Source organism: Podarcis melisellensis (assembly GCF_964234715.1).
Source record: "Podarcis melisellensis genome assembly, chromosome: 11".
Classification (NCBI taxonomy): Eukaryota; Metazoa; Chordata; class Lepidosauria; order Squamata; family Lacertidae; genus Podarcis; species Podarcis melisellensis.
This window is the reverse complement of record NC_138543.1, coordinates 52483259-52505731: the sequence shown is the minus strand read 5'-3', so window position 1 is coordinate 52505731 and position 22473 is coordinate 52483259. Positions and strand designations below refer to the sequence as shown.

At 46.1% G+C, this 22473-nt stretch overlaps 1 protein-coding gene across 4 annotated transcripts in view; it reads left to right on the top strand.

Annotated features, from left to right (window-relative positions):
- MAPK4 (mitogen-activated protein kinase 4) overlaps positions 1-22473 on the top strand; it is a 90222-nt gene that overhangs the window by 22075 nt on the left and 45674 nt on the right. The window contains exons 1-2 of one of the 4 annotated variants that reach the window (XM_081929782.1): positions 18183-18246; positions 21033-22354. In XM_081929782.1, the coding sequence (XP_081785908.1) occupies positions 21809-22354 (546 nt within the window). In that variant the 5' untranslated portion in view covers positions 18183-18246; positions 21033-21808. Of the gene's footprint in view, positions 1-18182; positions 18247-21032; positions 22355-22473 lie in introns of those variants that run through there. The other 3 variants (XM_081929785.1, XM_081929783.1, XM_081929784.1) reach the window with 3 other exon arrangements.

Here is a 22473-nt window from a genome sequence, read left to right as displayed (position 1 = left end):
GCCAAACCGCCCTGGGGAGAGCATTCTACAACTGCATAAAAGGCCCATTCTTGTGTTGCCACCTTCTGGACTTCTTGAGGAGGAGGAACACAAATAAGGGCTTTAGAGGATGATCTCAGGGTCCAGGTAGGTTCATATGGAGAGAGGCGGTCCTTGAGGTATTGCAGTCCTTGAGTCAGGTAAGGCTTTATAGGTCAACACCAGCACTTTGGGCTGGAAACAAATTGGTAGCCAGTGCAGTTGGCTCAGGATCGGTGTAATATGCTCAACCTGCCTTTAACCAGGTGAGCAACCTGGATGCTGAATTCTGCACCAGCTGAAGTGTCCGAACCATCTTCAGAGGCAGCCCTACGTATAACGTGTTGCAGTAATCTAGCCTAGAGGTTTACAGAGCATAGATGATAGAAGTTAGGCTATCCCTGTCCAGATAGGGACGTAGCTGGACCACCAGCCAAAGCTGATGGAAGGCACTCTGCGCCACTGAGGCCACCTGAGCCTTGCACAGCTGAGAAGAAGAGTTCAGATGCTTTGTTTTTTCTGTTTTATTAATAGGGAGGCTGCGATTGGGAATGCTAGGAATATACCAGTGCAGAAATAGGTAAAGGTAAAGGGACCCCCAACCATTAGGTCCAGTCGTGGCTGTCTCTTGGGTTGCGGTGCTCATCTCGCTTTATTGGCCGAGGGAGCCAGCATACAGCTTCTGGGTCATGTGGCCAGCATGGAAACACCATTTACCTTCCTGCCGGAGCGGTACCTATTTATCTACTTGCACTTTGACGTGCTTTTGAACTGCTAGGTTGGCAGGATCAGGGACCGAGCAACAGGAGCTCACCCCGTCACGGGGATTAGAACCGCCGACCATCTGATCGGCAAGTCCTAGGCTCTGTGGTTTAACCCACAGCACCACCCACGTCCCACCAGTGCAGAAATAGGACTGAATAAACCTTTGTGAGAGGTGACACTGACCAAGCTGATTGACGCCAAGGGTCTGTCGCTGGGACCACACTTGACAGTTCTGCTGCTTGGAGGTCACTTCTTATCTGTCCACCTCGCACGTGGAAGACTATTTAGAGAGACTCTTCCTTAAGTACAGACAGCTGGCTGGAGTCCTCTTGTCTGCTCAGCTCACCATGTAGCACCAAAAATGCAGCACAGATGGGTTACCCATTTTAGCGACGTTCCTTTTTAATTCCCCCTGCCTCCCCGCAAAGGTTAATGCTCCTAATCTCATTATTGATGTAGGTGATTGCTCTGGGCTGCTGCTAAAGCTGGTTCCTTGGTACAACCTTTGATTTCCCCCCCCCCCCAGTGTGTCATGGGAACGGTGAAAAAGTCACTGGGTATATACAGTGCGTTCCGTCCTGTGCTATTTTAGGATTTTGATTTATGATGCACAGCTCTTTCCTTCTTCTAAAAATTTAATTCCTATAAGGAGATTGTGCAGTATTATTTATTGAAATGCACACTGTATGTAGGATTCTGCTTGGGAAGATAAGGTTTCGTCAAAAGATGCATTTCTGTGTGTTGTTCCATGTTTGTGCCTTCTTGGAAACCATATCCCCTCTTTTTCCCTAATCTCTCAAGTGTGAGGACTGTCTGTAGATATTTAGGGAGGGGGATATATTCTGCATGTTCTCAGAGGCACCCTTGTCTCTTGTTTCACATGTCAGCGCTGCTAAACCTTGGCCCCACAAATAGGAGCTGGCTGGGGCTGATGAAAGTTGGAAGGACTCGTCATCATTTGAGGTTTTAAATCAGGGGTTGGGGAGCCACCTGCGAAGGATTCTTTAGTTGTGATTACTGCAATGCAGGGGGTTGGACTAATAATAATAATAATAATAATAATAATAATAATAATAATAATAATAATAATAATATTATACCCTGCCCTCCCCAGCCAGAGCCGGGCTCAGGGCAGCTAACACCAGTAAAATTACAATAGAAACATACTGGGGGACGGGGGATGACCCAATTTAAAATACAGGTTAAAATGCAATTTACAAAGCAGCCTCGTTTTAAAAGTAGCCCATAAATCAAAACCGTAAGGGGAGGGAAGACATAAGGGTCAGACTGAGTCCAAACCTGAAATATACTCAGAGTTGAGTGTGGATTTCATGCTTTTTATTCAGCTCATAGTAGTGAGGAATGCAAGTTCCCCCAAAGTGTCTGCTTTATATACATTATTTACACAATGGGCTATTTGGCTAATTCCGGGATTCTCCTGTAGGCCAATGAGGTTGCGGATTCACTTCCACCTGGAGCTGGATTGGATGGCTCCTGCGGACCAATCAGACTACTGCATTTTGGATGCTATTGTTCTAGGACCAATCAGACTGCTGCATTTTGGATCCTATTCAACTCAGTACGTAACAAAACCAAAGGCCAGGCAGAACAGATGGTCAGCCCCTTCCAACCCTTCTATGATTCTGAAGGCCACAGATCCCCTCCCTTCCTTGATTTAAACCCATTTCCCACCACCCAGAAAGGGCAAAAAGTAGTCTGGGTGCTATATTGCTTGGGGAAACAACCCAGGAGGATAGGACTGAGAACCTTTCTTCACCCGCTGTTTTATCTCAGTATATTCCCAGCTGCAGTTCAGTGCTTTTAAAAGTTGGGAGGTGGAGTCTTGCATTTTGTTCCTCTGAGTGGGTAGGGTTAATGGTACATTCCGAGACACCGTCTTCCAGAAATATATCCAGATATAGACTCAACTGTAGAGGAACTTTGAAAGTTCCCATTGGTGAGCTGTTTTGGAGCAACGGCTCCAGTTATGTAAAAGTTTACGAGATTACGAAAGACAAAAGAGTTCCTGCTGGCTCAGGGAAAATGTATTTCTGAGACTCTATTGCAATTTAGGTTGAAAGCTCGGTCAGGTTACTGGTGCCAGTTACCTTCTTACATAAGATGGGGGGGTGGCGGGCATTTTTTCAGCAGCATGGGCGATCTGAATGTGAATTCGCTGCATTCAGGCTAACTGTACTTTTCCTCTTCTGAGTAGGTTGGCCATTAGAGCAGACAGTCCTATCTCTGGCGGACTCCTCTGTCTGAAGGGCTGTCCAGCACAGTACATTTGTAGGGTTGCCATATGTCCTCTTTTTCCAGGACACATCCTCTTTTTCATGGGTAGCGTCATCAAGCAATCCATAAAGGTAAAGGTAAAGGGACCCCTGACCATTAGGTCCAGTTGTGGCTGACTCTGCGGTTGCGGCGCTCATCTCGCTTTATTGGCCGAGGGAGCCGGCGTACAGCTCCCAGAAACGCCGTTTACCTTCCCGCCGGAGCGGTACCTATTTATCTACTTGCACTTTGATGTGCTTTCGAACTGCTAGGTTGGCAGGAGCAGGGACAGAGCAACAGGAGCTCACTCCATCGCAGGGATTCGAACCACTGACCTTCTGATCAGCAAGTCCTAGGCTCTTTGGTTTAACCCACAGTGCCACCCACGTCCCAGGCCAAGCGATCCATAGAAGTCGGCAAATGTGTCCTCTTTTTGCTCTTCAAAACATGGCAACCCTAGATGTGACAAGGGGAACCTTTGGCCCTTTGGGGGTTGCTGAGCTACAACTCCCATAATCCCTGGCCATTGGCCATGTTTGCTGGGGATGATGGGAGTTGTAGTTCAGCAACATCTCAAGGCATAGGGGCCAACTCCCTAGGGCCCTTCTCCATGAAGGGACTGCGCATCCACAGATTTCGGGGTCAGGGCCATGCACACTGCATGGCACCCATGGCCCCGGACACCCATGGTTGTGGGGCCAAGCCAGCACTCTTGTCTCAAAGGTAAAAAATTCTCCACACCTGAAGTTCCCTCTCAGTCGCTGGAGCAGTTTGTATTTATTTATTTATTCCATTTTTGGAATTATTGGATCATGCGGAATTGGCAAAGTTAACAGCCAAAATAAGAGAACCTAATTGTTTTGTGGAAGAATGGAAGCCCTTTTTTGGGGGGGGTTACTTAAATAAACGCTATATTCTGAATTTGTGAGCAGGATTCAAACTATGAACAGAAGGAATTTGAGATTTTGTATTGTTGTTATGGTATAAGATACAGAAGACAGGGTGCAGCAAGGGGGAGAAATAAAAAAACACCACGGAAAATGGGGTGGGAAGTTGAGAAAATGAAAGAAAAAAATATTATATATTGGAATGTCTGTCACGCTTTGGAAAATTTAATAAAATATAACTGAAAAAGAAAGAAAGAAAAGAAAACCACTCGGAAAGGCTTGTTGAAAGGGGAGAGTTTTTTTATTTTTAAAAAATTCTTTTAAACAAACAAACAAAAAATACTTTGGCGGCTAAGGAATGGCTAACCATATGAATGTTCTTGGGGGGCAAGGGGCAATTTTGACTCCTGAGCCAATGTCTGATTTGTTGCTAAATGTGTCTGTCATTATTGTCCCTCCCTTCCCACCTGGAGAAGCTGATGAATGGAAAGCCCAGGATGTTCACAGAAACATCACAGACATCTTGGCAACAGTGGGGGCCTCTGGGGAGGGAAGGAAATGTCTTATTTAATCTGACTCAGGATTTCCCAGCATGTAACTTTGGTCAAGCTGTTTATGGGTGTAGTTCTCCTGCCCATCACCTCCAGTCTGCGAAGCTAAGGTGACAGGACCTGTCTCACTGGCGCCATCTTGGCAGTTTTCTTACATCACGAAGGGTGTGAAAAACTAGGGCAGTAAAAGACTTTTACGGCACGGTCCTAGCCATTTCTTCTCAGAAGCAAGCCCCATTCAGTTCAATTGGATTTTCTTCCAGGTAAATGAGTAGAGGATGACAACTGTAGTCAGCTGTATCCCTTTTTAACAGGGAAACAGCTCGGTCCTAATCATGTCTACTCATAGAAGCAGGTCCTGTTGAATTAAACGAGGGTTGCTTTCAGGCAAGAGCTTTGCATACATGGTGTGACACCTCAGTAAAAGTGTTTCTGAGGTTCCCGAATGAAGTCGGATAATAATACTTAAGGAAAAAAGGCATCCTCCTTTGCTAAGGGAAATTAAAATCTCCCAGTCACCATAAAAGTGAAATGGATGCCTCTTGCTTTGAGGTGCTTGAGTTAAAAAAAAACACCATGTGCGTGGGACCAAATTGCATTGAAACTGTGCTCCAATGTATTCCATTTTATGTATGCGATATTACATAAATAGTATATGATAGGATTTAGGTCAAAACAACATCTTTGATCAACAATTCATGGGTAATTGGCAAAAGGAACAGAGTATATTTACACCGGGGGGGCAGTGGTGAGAGAGAGACAGAAAGAACCAATATACAATGGTACCTTGGGTTAAGTACTTAATTCGTTCCGGAGGTCCGTTCTTAACCTGAAACTGTTCTTAACCTGAAGCAACACTTTAGCTAGTGGGGCCTCCTGCTGCTGCCATGCCGCCAGAGCACGATTTCTGTTTTCATCCTGAAGCAAAGTTCTTAACCCGAGGTACTATTTCTGGGTTAGCGGAGTCTGTAACCTGAAGCGTCTGTAACTTGAAGCGTCTGTAACCTGAGGTACCACTGTACTTCCTTAACAGAAAACTACTGCTCCTACTGGGGAGCTTTTCTTGAAAACTATCTAGAAGCTGGTTTGGGTAAGGCTGTCATATGTCCAGATTTTTGTGGGAGCAATTCCTGAAGGCAGTGCTTTGTCCTGGATCTTAGGCAAGTCAATCAAAAAATCATGTTTTGAAGGGGGGAGGAAGCTCAACAACTTTCGGGGGTGTGTGTCCTGGTTTTTACTTTTTGAAATATGGCAGCCCTGGTACTATTACTTCCCTTGGTCTGGAGAATACACTTCTGTTGATGCAACCTAGAATAGCATTACCCTTTTTTCCACTAGTGGGACTGGTTGGTTGAATCTGGCAGTTTTAGGCCCTCCAGATGTTGCTGGACTTCACCTCCCATCATCCTTGACGTCAAACTATGCTGGCTGGAACTGATGGGGGTTGGAGTGCAACAACCTCTGGAGGGCCACACTCTCCCCTACCCCTGCCATAGAAGGACCCAGAGGGGTCTGACCCTGTATAAGGTATGGATTTGGGGTTTGGAGTTTGGATTTGATATCCCGCTTTATCACTACCCGAAAGAGTCTCAAAGCGGCTAACATTCTCCTTTCCCTTCCTCCCCCACAACAAACACCCTGTGAGGTGAGTGGGGCTGAGAGACTTCGGAGACTTCGGAGAAGTGTGACTAGCCCAAGATCAGCCAGCAGCTGCATGTGGAGGAGCAGAGACACGAACCCGGTTCTCCAGATTACGAGTCTACGGCTCTTAACCACTACACCACACTGGCTCTCAGGTAGCTTCCTGCGCCAACACTAAAGCAAAAGAATTAGCTGTTGGTTATTTCCGTTCTGCTTGGCTGTTTGCACTACTCTTGTTTGTTGCATATTGACATGGCATATTGACTAGCTTAAATGAGTGTTGAAAAACAACCTGCCTCTTGGCAAATCTTGACGCTTTGCCTTGAGCAGAGGTCAGTAGTCACTTACTCTTCCTGATGATTTGCAAGTGGTGATTTGTAGGTGCAGTTGCTTTGAGCTGTAATTGATTGGATTGATTTTGCTGTTGCAGATGCCCGAGAGGCCCCCCCCCCAATTCCCAAGCCCCTTTCTTGGACCACTCTGCTTTCCATGCAGTAACAGCAAAGCCTATTTTTATGGCCAGGATAACTAAGGCTGCCATAAATAGCCTCTGAGCATCACTCCCTTTTTCCCCTTCTTTTTTTCTGCTTGAAAGCAAATAGTTCTTGCAGGGCTCCTGTTGATGGATAGGGAGCCTTTTAAGTTAATTAAGGGTGCATCCATGAGGCTCTTACTTTCTCAATTAGGGGCACTTAAGCAACTCAGATCATTGCTGCTTTTCCTGCTATCTTCCCTGGTGCAGGCTTTATTCCCTGCACTGTGGTTGCCTGCATTGGTCCTAAAAAGGTAAAAGTAAAGGTAAAGGGACTCCTGACAATTAGGTCCAGTCGTGGCCGACTCTGGGGTTGCGGCACTCATCTCGCTTTATTGGCCGAGGGAGCCAACGTACAGCTTCCGGGTCATGTGGCCAGCATGACTAAGCCGCTTCTGGAGAACCAGAGCAGCGCACGGAAATGCCGTTTACCTTCCCGCCGGAGCGGTACCTATTTATCTACTTGCACTTTTGAACTGCTAGGTTGGCAGGAGAAGGGACCGAGCAATGGGAGCTCAGCCCGTCGTGGGGATTCTAACCGCCAACCTTCTGATTGGCAAGCTCTAGGCTCTGTGGTTTAACACACAGCGCCACCCGACTGCTTTATATGGTCAGGGGAAAAGCAGGCAGTCTTGGACTATATGCCAATGCAGAATGCAGGTGGGGATGTGGGATGCATGACTGAATATTCCCCAGCATTAAAAGGAAGAAGAAGAAGAAAAGCCTATTTTCCTCGGCAAAGCTAGCTAGCTTGCCTGGACAGTGATGCTAGCATGCCTACTACTAGCCAGTGTGGTGTAGTGGTTAAGTGTGGTAGATTTGTAATCTGGGGAACCAGGTTCGCGTCCCCACTCCTCCACATGCAGCTGCTGGGTGACCTTGGGCCAATCACACTTCTTTGAAGTCTCTCAGCCCCACTCACCTCACAGAGTGTTTGTTGTGGGGGAGGAGGGGAAAGGAGAATGTTAGCCGCTTTGAGACTCCTTCGGGTAGTGATAAAGCGGGATATCAAATCCAAACTCTTCTTCTTCTTCCTGAGTTACTAGTTTTCAGGTGGAGTGGGTGGGAGGGGAAAATTGTTTTCTTTTCTTCAATGTATCATAGCGTAGGGTTGCATTCAACAAGATCATAACTGGGGCCTGAACTCACAAACAGCGTGGAGTGCTCCTTATTTTATTATTTATTCTTTAATAGCATTTATCCGCCACCCCTAGCAGTTTCCCTTCTTACAGCAACATGCAACTGCAAACAAACAAACAAGTCCTAACTGAGCCCATAGAAGGCAATGGCAAGAACTTTCTGACAGTAAGTGCTGTTCGACAGTGGAATGAATGGGTTCCCATGACGGATGGTTGTGGACTCTCTCTCCTTGGAGGTTTTTAAGCAGAGGTTGCATAGCCCTTGGTCATGGATACTTGACAGTGGTACCTCGGGTTACATATGCTTCAGGTTACAGACTCTGCTAACCCAGAAATTAACCCTTGGGTTAAGAACTGTGCTTCAGGATGAGAACAGAAATTGTGCTCCAGTGGTGCGGCAGCAGCAGGAGACCCCATTAGCTAAAGTGGTGCTTCAGGTTAAGAACAGTTTCAGGTGAAGAACGGACCTCCGGAACAAATTAAGTACTTAACCCGAGGTACCACTGCAGTTGATATTCCTGCATTGCAGGGGCTTGGACGATGGTTCTTGGGTGTCCCTTCTAAGTCTACGGTTCTGTGATTCTCTGTCTTCCATCCAGGGCATGGTCAAAGTCCAGCCGGACAAAAACAGTCTACACAGATGTGCAACGAGGCCAATGAGAGGTATGGTTCGGGAGAGCCTATGTGGTTGGGAAGGGGGGTGGGGCGTTGCCTGGGCAAAGCCCCAAGGGCCAAGTAGAGAAACCTGGGGGGAACCTTTGGCCCTTGAGATTGAGGTTCCCCAGACCTGTTCTTCCTGGTAATGTGCAAATCGGTCCTGAGCTTGCTGGATTTCATTGTTTCTGCTCTGAGCTTCTGCGGGCTGAAGCTTCCCACTCACTTCTAGACGTTGAAAGAGACTCAAGACCTTGCAGGGCTGCTGCTGCTGCGCACATCAGCAGATCTTCACAGATTCTCCTTCCCATGCCTGACGGAAATTGATCCAGGGAAGGCTGTTTGCTAACATCACCTTGTCGAGCCCTCGACTGTTGATGTTACGGCTGATTATTCCTCTCTGCCAGTGCTGGATTCAGCATGTGTGTTTTACTCTTCTCCAGAGGACGTGGAGGACTTGCTTTGGAAAAATGTGACCTTTCCCTCCTCTGGGCTGGGCTTCGCCCTTTGAAAGCGCAACCAGCTATATCGCATGCTCCGTCCTTATAAACTGGAGAGAAAATTGTAAACTTCACACTTGTTGTGGTATTCTTAATAATGCCATTTGGTTGCCATAGAAACGTATATTCTGAGCATTTTCTGGAGAGCATAGGGGGAGAGGAGGCAATGGGAAGAAGAAGACAGGTTTGTTCTCAGGTCAGATCTGAAGGACGAACTTGGCACGTCAGTCTACTAAATCATACTCAGAGTAAACCCATTGAAATCAATTGACAATCTAGTTTTAAGAACATTAAGAAGAGCCTGCTAGATCAGGCCAGTGGACCATCTAGTCTAGTATCCTCTTCTCAGTGTGGCTGTCTGTGGCAAACCCACCAGCAGGATCTGACCACAAGAGCACTCTCTCCTGTGGTTTCCACTCACATCCTGGGGCAAAGTTCACAACCAGGAGCACCTACTTCTGGGTTAGCGGAGCTCACAACCTGAAGCATTCACAAGGAGGACAGTTCGTAACCAGAGATATTAAAGTTAAGGTAAAGGGAACCCTGACCATTAGGTCCAGTCGTGACCGACTCTGGGGTTGCGGCGCTCATCTTGCTTTATTGGCCGAGGGAGCAGGCGTACAGCTTCCGGGTCATATGGCCAGCATGACTAAGCCGCTTGTGGTGAACCAGAGCAGCACACGGAAACGCCGTTTACCTTCCCGCTGAAGCGGTACCTATTTATCTACTTGCACTTTGACATGCTTTCGAACTGCTAGGTTGGCAGGAGCAGGGACCGAGCAACGGGAGCTCACCCCGTCGCGGGGATTCGAAACGCCGACCTTCTGATCGGCAAGTCCTAGGCTCTGTGGTTTAACCCACAGCACCACTGTAGTGCTAATAATGCACATTATTCATCTTGACGTGGCAATTGACAGAGCAGTATGCCTAGCATTACTTCAGCATTACTACTGAAGGAAAACTAGCCCTGATATGTGGCAAGTGAAAGACATAAGCATTTGGCCAGAAATGTGTATCTTATTTTTTTAAAGCTCTTGCCTTTCTCCCGTCATGTTGCAGCACTTGTGGAAATCTGTAAAATGAGCATCTCATCAAAAGAATGTCTTCTAGTCCAGACACACATGTAGTTCTCCTTTGGTCTGGTCAGCCTAAGATGGAATCCAGCCTGGTAGCAACAGCTGTGTTGCGGCACGTCTGGTGTGGCCTTGTGCATCCCCATTGGTTGAGGACCTATGCGCTAGACCACAACCTGCCTACAAATTTCCACCATAGAAATGAGTTGTGCGCACACCAAGAATACAAGAGTCAACAATCTCTGGTTTAAATAAGAAATGGAATGAATGAATGAGTCATAATAATGACACACTGCTTTTGTATTTTCCATTAAGGCCTAATGCATTTCATAAACCCAGTTGCGGGATCAAAATGGAAGGGGAGGGGGAACGAGAGAGTGGGTGGAATTCAGTGTTGTGTTTCAGCTTGCCAGATGGGAGTTACCTCCCGCTTGGACTACTGCAATGCGCTCTACATGGGGCTACCTTTGAAGGTGACCCGGAAACTGCAATTGATCCAGAATGTGGCAGCGAGACTGGTGACTGGGAGTAGCCACCAGGACCACATAACACCGGTCCTGAGAGATCTGCATTGGCTCCCAGTATGTTTCCAAGCACAATTCAAAGTCTTGGTGCTGACCTTTAAAGCTCTAAACAGCCTCGGTCCAGTATACCTGAAGGAGCGTCTCCACCCCCATCATTCTGCCCGGACACTGAGGTCCAGCGCCGAGGGCCTTCTGGAAGCTCCCTCACTGCGAGAAGTGAGGTTGCAGGGAACCAGACGGAGGGCCTTCTCGGTAGTGGCACCCACCCTGTGGAACACCCTCCCTTCAGATGTCAAGGAAATAAGCAGCTATCTTATTTTTAAAAGACATCTGAAGGCAGCCCTGTTTAAGGAAGTTTTTAATATTTAATGCTGTATTGTTTTTAACTCTCGACCGGGAGCCGCTCAGAGTGGCTGGGGAAACTCAGCCAGATGGGCGGGGTATAAATAATAAATTATTATAATATTATTATTATCAATCCCACCGTCCTCCCCACTCTAGTACTGTTCTGGGGCTTCATCAGCCTAATTTCAGGAAGCACACAGGGAGAAGAAAGGAAGGGGAAGCCCTATTGTGCAAACTCAGTTTCTCTGACGGCACCAGGTCCACTGGCAGACCAACTCTGTGTTGCAAAGATGTTTGCAGATGTGACATGAAGCAACATCAACCCCGTCTAGTGGAAATTCCTTGTAGACAACTGCAGTGCCTAGAGACAGACAGTCAGATCATGCATTCACAGCAATGACCAGAGGAGGAATGACGGCCGGGAGGAGTGCAGAGAGAAGAAATTCTGTGCTGCATCTGTGGCAGTGCAACCAGATGCCTTCAGCTGCCCCAGCTGCAACAAAACATGTCTCTCCCACATCGGTCTCTACAGCCACAACAGGCGCTGTAACCTTCCAGCGGTTTGACTTCACCCCCAAAGGCACACTCCTCCAGTGTGGTGTGGAGCCAGTGTGGTGTAGTGGTTAAGAGCGGTAGACTCGTCATCTGGGGAACCGGGTTTGCGTCTCCGCTCCTCCACATGCAGCTGCTGGGTGACCTTGGGCCAGTCACACTTCTTTGAAGTCTCTCAGCCCCACTCACCTCACAGAGTGTTTGTTGTGGGGGAGGAAGGGAAAGGAGAATGTTAGCCGCTTTGAGACTCCTTCGGGTGGTGATAAACCGGGATATCAAATCCAAACTCTTCTTCTTCCATTGTCTCCTGAGACAGAAAGATGCCAACAGTTCTGCTGTCAGAGCTCATAGGGCGAATCCTGCCCAGTGTCTTTCTTGGGGAAGGCTTGCTTTGTGTGCAGGAGTCTTGAGGTTAAATCAGCACCACTTCCACGAAGGGCTGGGAATGTCCCCAATGTTCCTACTAAAGGATATTGTTTCTAGGAGTTTAAAGATTATGCGTGGGATGGATAATTCTCAGCCTTGCATTAGGGGAATTGAAAGCTGCACATGGCGTGATGCTTTTAAAAGATTCTGTGAGATCATGGATGTTTGCAGAAATGTTTGTAAATCTGATAAAGAACATTTTCCCGGCAAAGCAGATGCCGTTCCTGCCGAGGGCTGCTCTTTACCAATCTAATTTGTGCCGCACACTCTCTGCATAGGCGGGTGCGATATACACAAGCCAATATCTGTGCCAAACCCTCAGCGACAGAACAAGTCTGGGTGGGGAAACCCAAGAGAATTATTTCAAGGAAAGCTTTGGCTTTGAGACCAGTTCTCTTGTCATTGGTTATTATTTATATCCCAGTGCTATTCCAAGGCAGGGATGTGGACCTCCAGATGTTGATAGACTACAAGTCCCATGGACCCTGGACCATTGGCCTTATGCTGGCTGAAGTCTAGTAACATCTGGAGGGTGGTGGGTTTTCAAGCTCTGCTGTAAGGAGCTGAAGGCAGCTTATAACACCACACATTCAAAGCACGTTTAAAGCGCATTCTCCACTCCCCAGAAAAAAATCCATGGGCTTTCTTTAGATTTGAAGGGTTGTATTCAACTAACTTTCCCCCCCATTTTTTTATTCATTTTATAACACAAATAAAGAACACAAACAGAAAAACAAACAAATTCTTGTCATAGCCTTATTTTGTATTCAACTAACTTGTACTCAGAGTAGACCCGTTAAAATAAATGGCAGCAACTACGTAGTTAGGTCCATTAATTCTGGTGTGTCTGCTCTGAGTAAAAGTTAGCTGAATTCAACCCAAAGTAATTGACATTCTCAGCCTTAGCAAAACACAGTCTCTTCATGGAACCCTTTTTCTGCAAAGCCATCAGCCGTGACCTCATTAGCAGCCCTGCCTCTGTTTCCTCTTTGTCTCCTTGGCAAAGGTGCCTCAGGCCCAGCCTGTCTAAGTAAGTAAGTAAGTAAGTAAGTAAGTAAGTAAGTAAGTAAGTGAGTGAGTAAAATAAAGTAAGTAAGTAAAATAAAGTAAGTAAGTAAGTAAGTAAGTAAAATAAAGTAAGTAAGTAAAATAAATAAATATCTGCATGATGTAATGGTTTGGCTTCCCTGACAAAGCCTGCAGGCTTGCAGCCAAGAGTCAGACTGAAGCGCCGTGCTTTGGGATGATTTACTGCTGAACCTTGAATTCAGTGGAAGCTCTGCCCGGTTATTATGCCCGCAATGTATTAGGCCAGACACCCTTTCAAAAAGCTGTAGGGGGAAAAGCCCAGGATGGACAGCTTGTAATGCAGAGCCCATTAGCCAAGTGTGACAGGGCCTTTGGCTAGAGTGTTTAGGGATTTGGCAATCTCACAAGGCACAAGGACAGGAGATTTAAAAGGCAGCTGAACCTTCGTCAGTTCGACCTGCTTGCAGTCAAATGATGGCCACAGACATAAATCTTCTCTGTAGCTGAAGAACTAGCCGGAGAGGTGGAAATGCTGGAAAGGAGATACATGATTGGGTTCCTCTCAAGGAGATGGACCGTTGCCTCTGTGGAACACTTTCCATCGGTTTCTGTCATTGTCAACAGGTGGTTGTTGTTGACATTCATTTGTCTCGAGAGATAATGGACTGTGTCTCTGGGGGTGAAGTTAAACTGCTGCATTAGTAACACCAAAGTGACCTCCCTGGGGTGCAAGCCTGGGCAGTGTGTCTGGAGGTCCTGGGCTGCCCAGATGGCAGGACCCCCCTCTCAGCCTCACTGATGTGGTCCAAAGGAAAGCAGAGCATTATGTTTGGCACCAGCTTGGCTGCAGGAGTTGCCAGAAGGAGGCGTTCAAGGCGCCATCCAACCGTCTTAGGGATTCCGCTCCAGTTTTACTCCTTAGCCTTTTCTCCCAGTACGTTTCTGAGCACAATTCAAAGTGTTGGTGCTGACCTTTAAAGCCCTAAACTGCCTTGGTCCAGTATACCTGAAGGAGCGTCTCCACCCCCATCGTTCTGCCCGGACACTGAGGTCCGGCGCCGAGGGTCTTCTGGTGGTTCCCTCGCTACCAGAAGCCAAGTTACAGGGAACCAGGCAGAGGGCCTTCTCGGTGGTGGCACCCGCCCTGTGGAACGCCCTCCCACCAGATGTCAAAGAGAAAAATAACTACCAGACTTTTAGAAGATACCTGAAAGCAGCCCTGTTTAGGGAAGCTTTTAATGTTTAATAGGTTATTGTATTTTAATATGCTGTCAGAAGCTGTCCAGAGTGGCTGGGGAAACCCAGCCAGATGGGCGGGGTATAAATGATAAATTATTATTATTGTATTATTATTCCTTTGAAGATACTGTAAGTGCGGCATACTGTATTTTTTGCTCTATAAGGCTCACTTTCTCCCTCCTAAAAAGTAAGAGGAAATGTGTGTGCATCTTATGGAGCGAATGCAGGCTGTGCAGCTATCCCAGAAGCCAGAACAGCAAGAGAGATTGCTGCTTTCACTGTGCAGCGATCCCTCTTGCTGTTCTGGCTTCTGAGATTCAGATATTTTTTCCCCTTGTTTTCCTCCTCCAAAAACTAGGTGCGTCTTGTGGTCTGGTGCGTCTTATAAAGCGAAAAATATGGTAATTAAGTGCCCCTTGTGAAAACTGTCCACCTCCTCAAGGAACTGAATCCAAAAGCCAGCCGCAACCTGTTGACTATGCTCCCTGGGATTCTCATGTCCAGCCTCTGACTTATTGTTTGGCCTTGGGGAAGTGATAAACGCCATGGAGTTCTAACTCCCCAAAGGCTTCTACACTTAGAAGTGTGCTGAGTTCCAACAGTTAAATCCATTGCTTCCCTAGCACCAAACATCCAGCTGGTGGCTGGGTATTTGGGAAGTGTTGTGCAAAGCGGGAACAGCTTGTCCAAAATGGTCTGGTGGGCCAAATGGGGGGGGGAGGTCTTGTGGGCCATAAATGACCTGAGGGATGGAGGTTCCCTACTGTTGGTGTAATAACCCTGGTCTACTTTACACCTTGTTGCCTTGCATATCTGCAGTGTTGGTGATGTCTAATGAGAAATGGGACCATAGCTGTCAACTTTCCCCCTTTTTTAAGGGAAATTCCCTTATTCCGAATAGGATTCCTCGCAAGAAAAGGGAAAAGTTGACAGCTAATGAGAGGGATGCGGGTGGCGCTGTGGGTTAAACCACAGAGCCTAGGACCTGCCGATCAGAAGGTCGGCGGTTCGAATCTCCGCGACAGGGTGAGCTCCCATTGCTCGGTCCCTGCTCCTGCCAACCTAGCAGTTCGAAAGCACGTCAAAGTGCAAGTAGATATATAGGTACCACTCCAGCAGGAAGGTAAACGGCATTTCCACGTGCTGCTCTTGTTCGCCAGAAGCGGCTTAGTCATGCTGGCCACATGACCCGGAAGCTGTATGCCGGCTCCCTCGGCCAATAAAGCAAGATGAGCGCCGCAACCCCAGAGTCGGTCACGACTGGACCTAATGGTCAGGAGTCCCTTTAACTTTACTTTGCACCTTGTTGCCTTGCATATCTGCAGCGTTGGTGATGTCTAATGAGAAGTGGGACCATAGCTGTCAACTTTTCCCTTTTTTTAAGGGAAATTCCCTTATTCCGAATAGGATTCCTTGCAAGAAAAGGGAGAAGTTGACAGCTATGTGTGGGGCACTGTAGATCTTCACCAACTTGCATGATTTCATGATGTGGGTCAGTGTAAGGTATGGATGGGAGAGCTGTTTCAGTCTGAGGATGCATGTGGGCATGGAAAGGGCCTGAGGCGAAAAGTAGGCACGGCCACAAATGTAAATATTACCTATGTGACGTAGGCTAGCTTCTGCATTCACCCATCCATCTTTGCTGTACACCCAGCCAAGCAAAAAGCATTATCAGAGCTCAAGGGCTGAATCTACTTTGATCTGTACAAACTTTATTAACTCAGCTTCCCATTGTCGAAGGCTCACAGCTCTACACCGCCCTCTGGTGTCAGATTTTGATAACACATTTTAAATGTTATATGCGACCAGTGTAGATCTGTCACTTTGAGGAAGCTGGTAAAATGTGGCTTGAACGAGGTAACTGGTTGACTGACCGAACCTGTTGAGAACTCATTAATGGTTCCTTGTCACCTTGGGGAAAGTGACATGTGGGGTACTGCAGTGCTCTGTCCTGGGCCCGTTATTGTTCAGTGTCTTTATAAACGACTTGGATGAAGAAATTGAGGGGATGCTCATCAAATTTGCCTGGGAGGGAGACGAAGCCAAGCCTTATGAGGAATGGTTGAAGGATCTGGATATGTTTAGCCTAGAAAAGCGGAAACAGAGAAGAGTTATGATAGCTCTCTTCAAAAATCTCAAGGGCTGTCCCTTGGAAGATGGAGCAAGCTTGTTTTCTCCTGCTCTGGAGGGTAGGACTTGAACCAATGGCTTCAAGTTACAAGAAAGGAGATTCCAACTAAACGTCAGTAAAAACTGACAGTAAGAGCTGTTTGACAGTGGAACAGTCTCCCTCAAGAGACTGTGGACTCTCCTTCTTGGGAGGTTTAGAAGCAGAGGTTAGATGGTCATCTGTCATGGATGCTTTAGTTGAGATTCCTTCCTACTCTACAATTGTATGGTTCTATGATTCTGTGATCCTAGCAGCCAGAAGCACTCAAGGGGCATGTGAAGGACGGACCAGCGGGGGGCGCTCATGGGTAGGCAGTATGCCCTGAAGAGAGTCTCAAGGGCCAGATAGAAAGCACCTTGGCCTGACCTTCACCACCCCTGGTGCAAGGGCTTGTGTGGCACCCAAAAACTGGCGACAAACCCCAGCACCCGCCTCTCTTACAGTTCTGCTTGGGCCTGCTGAAATAGCTGTTGCATTTTTCACCCCCCTAGTTGGCCTCTGTTCATTTGGCACAGGAATGTGTTGCTAAACATAGCCTGCGATCAGTCAGCGCTGCAGAAATGCAGAGATCATTATCAGAGGCAGACTTCTAGTTGCATTCGCTTGAGGAGTCCACGCCAGAGCGACCTGGCTGTGCTGAGCTTTGGGAAAGCACTTCAAGATGCGGGCGTTTGAATCGATATGTTTTGTAATTCAGCTCCTGTTCCAGTTCAGCTATGGTAAAAAAACACACACCAAAAAACCCAAGGCTTTGCTTCCGTTCCACTTCAACTTTTTCTCATAACAAGATTCTGTTATGAAAATGGACTGGGCTGGGATGCCCTGAAGTCAGGTTTTATCAGCCTGCTGTTCTGCAAGGAGATATATATATATATATATATATATATATATATTGTGGGTAGATTTGGGACTTAGCCATGCCTATCTCCAACACAGGATTGAAGCCTTAATGAGAGAGTTGGCATTTCATGGTTCGTTTTGATAAATCGTGGCCTGGCACTCTGGGGAGAAGGAAGAACTGTTGTTGGCACAGGGTGCCTAAATGGAGTCTAGGTGGCTGACATTTCTAGAGCAAAACTTTGGGGTGATTAATTTCCCACCAAAATCTGCAAGAAATGCCTCTCAGTTTCTAATTTGGTGTAATTTTAAAAAAAAAACAACCTTCGTACAACCTGAACAAACAGGGAACACCAGACCCTTGTAAAGGTAAAAGGGCCGCTGACCATTAGGTCCAGTCGTGACTGACTCTGGGGTTGCGGCACTCATCTTGTTTATTGGCTGAGGGAGCTGGCGTACAGCTTCCGGGTCATGTGGCCAGCATGACTAATCCATTTCTGGCGAACCAGAGCAGCACACGGAAACACTGTTTACCTTCCCGCCGGAGTGGTACCTATTTATCTACTTGCACTTTGATGTGCTTTTGAACTGCTAGGTTGGCAGGAGCAGGGACCGAGCAACGGGAGCTCACCCCGTAGCGGGGATTCGAACTGCCGACCTTCTGATCGGCAAGCCCTAGGCTCTGTGGTTTAACCCACAGCACCACCCACGTCCCTCCTAAATATACCTAAATCTTAAAGTTTTACAGAAAGCTTTGCAAAATAGCCAGAGACTTTCAAATGCATCTTACCATTACAGTCCCTTTGAGTTTTATGGTGCTGATAGGGAGGGAAAGTGGATTTGTGCTCTTTTTTCCTAACATGCTCCTACTTCGCATTGCTCACTCCCCTCACCTTAAGCACAGTCCTCCAGAGAGACAGCCATGTCTGGGGGGAAAACTGGAGAGATGCTAGCAGGCAGTATACACAATACTAAGGTGGTCTGGCTTGGTGTAAGGCAGTTTCTTATCTTTCTTTTCTTTTATTTCCACAGTTCAGAGGGAGCCACAGAGAACCATGCAGAGCAGACCCAATCCATTTTGCTAGCTGAGGTAAAGCAGTAAATATTAACCCCCCTCCCAAGTCAAGGTGCAGAGATCAGATTATTTTGGCACCTGAACACAGAAAACCTCACAGATTCCTCTCCCCTTCCCTGCCAGTAAGAATACAACCATAAAAAACTAAATAAATAACAATTTCCTGCTCCTTCAGTGTGGCGGCGGGGCCTGTTATTGAAGACATAGTGTATACATTAGTTAGAAGTTCTTTCTTTCTTTTGTATAGTCTTTGGGTTCATCCTGATCATCGAATCATTGAATTGTAGAGTTGCATATGCAGGAATCTCAACCAAAGCATCCATGACCGATGGCCTTCCAACCTCTGCTTAAAAACTTCAATTGAAGGAGAGTCCACAACTACCCAAGGGAGTCCAGTCCACTGTCAAACCACTCTTAATTTCAGAAAGTTTTCCCAGCTCCCTCAACCATTCCTTATGAGGCTTGGTTTCCCGACCATTGATCATCTTGGTTGCCCTCCTGAATTACAAAAATACGGATTTGAAACTCAGCTACAGGTGGTACCTAACAACAAGAAAACTAGCACTAATATGCCCAGGAACCTCACCAAAAAGCTGGAGAGGGTGCACCTCCACAGGCACATACCTCCACATGTGGTGGGAGTGCCCCAAACTCCAACTATTCTGGACAACAGCCATACGAGAAATATGTAAAGTAACTAAGCAAGTATTAGAAATCACCCCAGAATTGGCCCTACTAAACATCTTCCAAGACAATAATGCCTATTTACAGCACAAAGAACTCATAACCCACCTACTTTCAGCAGCCAGAAACGTCATAACCAGTCACTGGAGAGACCTGTCAGAAATAAGCATGGACCAATGGTACTAAATAGTATGGGAAACAGCCCTACTAGAAAAATTAACCAATAAACCGAAACTGATACGGGGACAAATAGAAGAAGACGCCTTCACCCCAGTATGGCTCCCCTTTATCACATACACAGCCCAACAAGACAATGGCAAAAATTCACCAACAGCATACAAATCAATATGGCTAACCTGTTCCAAAACACTCACACATGAAAACAAAGATCACCACAGCCAATCACAAATAAACAACCACACCCTAGGCCAACCCCAACCTCTCTCACCACCAAAGGAACACAAGTGAACAACAGAGAACCTGCACAAGCAATGCTAACACCAAACCCTACATATAGTAAGTAAAATAGAAACATCGCCACCCGACCCCACCCCCACTCACCTTTCCCCCTCCCACCTCTTTCCCCCTTTTCTTCCTACTGTCTCAACAAATGAAACTGATCTGTATAAAATGGAAAAAAAAGTACTTGGAAAAAAAGAGAGAGAGATTGCACATACTTTTGTAAACCAAGAAAATCTTTAATAAAAATACATTTTAAAAAACCAAAACATATGGATTCAAACACCCACATCTTGAAGTGCTTTTCCAAAGTACAATGCTTAAGTGGAACTTAAATTATACGTGGTCATTATTCAGCATTTGTTCTGATTTGCTTGTGGGGTGTTTATTCATCTCCACTCCTTTCAGTGCATTTGACCGTCACTTTCCTAACTGCAAAAATGTCTTTTTTTTAAAAAAATGGATTTGTTGCACTAGGGCAACCAAGCACTATTAATCTGCTTTAATTGGATGAATTACACCAACCTAAATTTCCCACAGAATACTGGCAGTCTGGTGGGCATGTCTACAGGAGCATGGCTCTCATGCAGAAAACCTGCTATTCAGAATTTACCACTAGAGTAAGTAGAGAGTAGAGAGATAGAGTAAGTAGATAGAGTAAAAACAAAAAAAAATCCTTCCAGTAGCACCTTAAAGACCAACTAAGTTAGTTCTTGGTATGAGCTTTCGTGTGCATGCACACTTCTTCAGATACACTACTACTGGAAGGAATTTTTTTTGTTTTGACTATGGCAGACCAACACGGCTACCTATCTGTAACTAGATAGAGTAAGTAGAGCAGTAGACAGATAGAACTTAGAGGTGACCCCAGGGATGGGAGAGCAATTCAGTTCCTCTACCCCATTGTGAAGCTCTTTCCAAACAAAGTCTATTCTTGGTCAGCAGTCATGCATCCAATCAGTAGCAGCACAGAAAGGATCCTTCCTAGGAAGAGGGAGAAATATGATTCAGTTCATGTTTAAAGGCTAACCTATCTAATTCTCACTTTTCAAACCAATTCGCAAACCGACACATACGGTAGCTACCCATCGAAAATTGCACATCTGCAAATTTTGTAAATCACTTCTCCAGCCAAGGTTACTGATACAATGCATTTTTGCATGTTCTTTTCATTAAATGCATATATATTAGTGAAAGGAACATACAAAAATACATTACATTGCAAAAAATGTGTATATCAGGAAAATTGCACACAAATGACCGTATTAGGAGAATTTTGCAGTAAGGTGCTGATGAATTTTAATTATTAGTATTATTAATATTTATTAAATGTGTATACCACCCTGTACCCATAACTGCAGGTCTCAGGGTGGTTCACAGGATAAATGAGGACCACAGGATTTTAATGAGGACCTCTTTTAAAAACATCACAAACTATGTGAAAATGAAGAGAATTGAATTTAAGATTGGAAAAATGAGAAAGAGAAAACCCCAGTTTGACAGATTCACCAACTCCTAGGTGACCGTAATGATGTATTTTCTAATCCTGCATAACTAAATTTGTATTTTCTTTAGGTGTGTTAACCTTCGAGAAGGTAGGGTGTGGATAAAAGAAACCGCTGTAGCAAACTACTTCAGTATCTATTTTTCACTTGCAGGAGGAGGGGCTATAACAAGTGAGGATTTGACAGACACAATGAAGACCGAATGGTGATGAAGGAAGGATGTGGGAAGAACTGAGCATGGCTGTTTGTGGCACCCAGTTGGTGGGGAGCGAGATTCATTGGGAGGAAAGCACTTCCGTCTTTTATCACATCTTGTGACGGCGAAATGGAAAAATCCACCCTGCATTTAAGAATGTGTGACAGAAGATTCACCAAAGCCTTGCAGAACTAGAAAAAAAAAATGCTGAGTCCACTTCATGGAGAATAAAGGTTTCTGGAGAACCTCTCCACCATTTGCTGTCTGAAGGTCCATGTTTAGGTAGCCAACTGAATATTAAAAGCATGTATATGTTGAAGCTTCACTTTCCCAAACTTAAAACAAAACAAGAAGGATGATATTTAAGAACTCTTGGAGCCCATTAGCTTATCAGCATATTGCAATGAAAACCATTTGCTAGACTGGCAACTTTTCACAATTCCCCTACTAGCTTACCTGAACCGAAGAGAGTCAATATTTAAAGTTTGCAAGCTGGTTTCCAAGACTATTCTCGAATCCACTTTATGTACTTGTGTCTATTTTTCTTTTTAACCTCTGAACATTTGACTTGAAAACCTTCTCCTGTACGATTATGGGCTCCAAGCAAGGAACTGCACAGATTCTCATTCGTGGTAACGATGTACTGTTTTCTATTAAACCGTATTGGTGACTGGGAGGCTGGGCTCCTCTGCTGCCATTTCATTGCAGAGACAAAGGCGGATCTGACCCCACCATGGCGGAGAAGTGCAATTACATCGCGAGCGTGTACGGCTATGACCTGGGCTGCCGTTTCATCAACTTCAGGCCCCTGGGCTTTGGAGTGAACGGGCTTGTCCTCTCAGCAGTTGACAGCAAGAGCTGCCGCAAGGTGGCCGTGAAGAAGATCGCGGTGAGCGATGCTCAGAGCATGAAGCACGCCTTCCGGGAGATCAAGATAATCCGCCGGCTGGACCACGACAACATCGTAAAGGTCTACGAAGTGTTGGGGCCCAAAGGAGCTGATCTCCAAGGGGATCTGTTCAAATTTAACATGGTGTACGTCATCCAGGAATACATGGAGACGGACCTGGCCCGTCTTCTGGAGCAAGGGCCTCTCTCTGAGGAACATGCCAAACTTTTCATGTACCAGTTGCTCAGAGGCCTGAAGTACATCCATTCAGCTAATGTCTTGCATAGGGACTTGAAGCCCGCCAACATCTTCATCAACACAGAAGATCTGGTGCTGAAGATCGGTGACTTTGGATTAGCTAGGGTCGTGGACCAACATTACTCACACAAGGTATGTCCCTCAATTTGCTTGGTCTGATAAAAGCTGAGTGTTCTTTAAAATAACAGCATTCAAACGTTTAAACAGATACTGTGGCATCTTCACAAGCGGTTCCAAACAAAGTTTCTCAC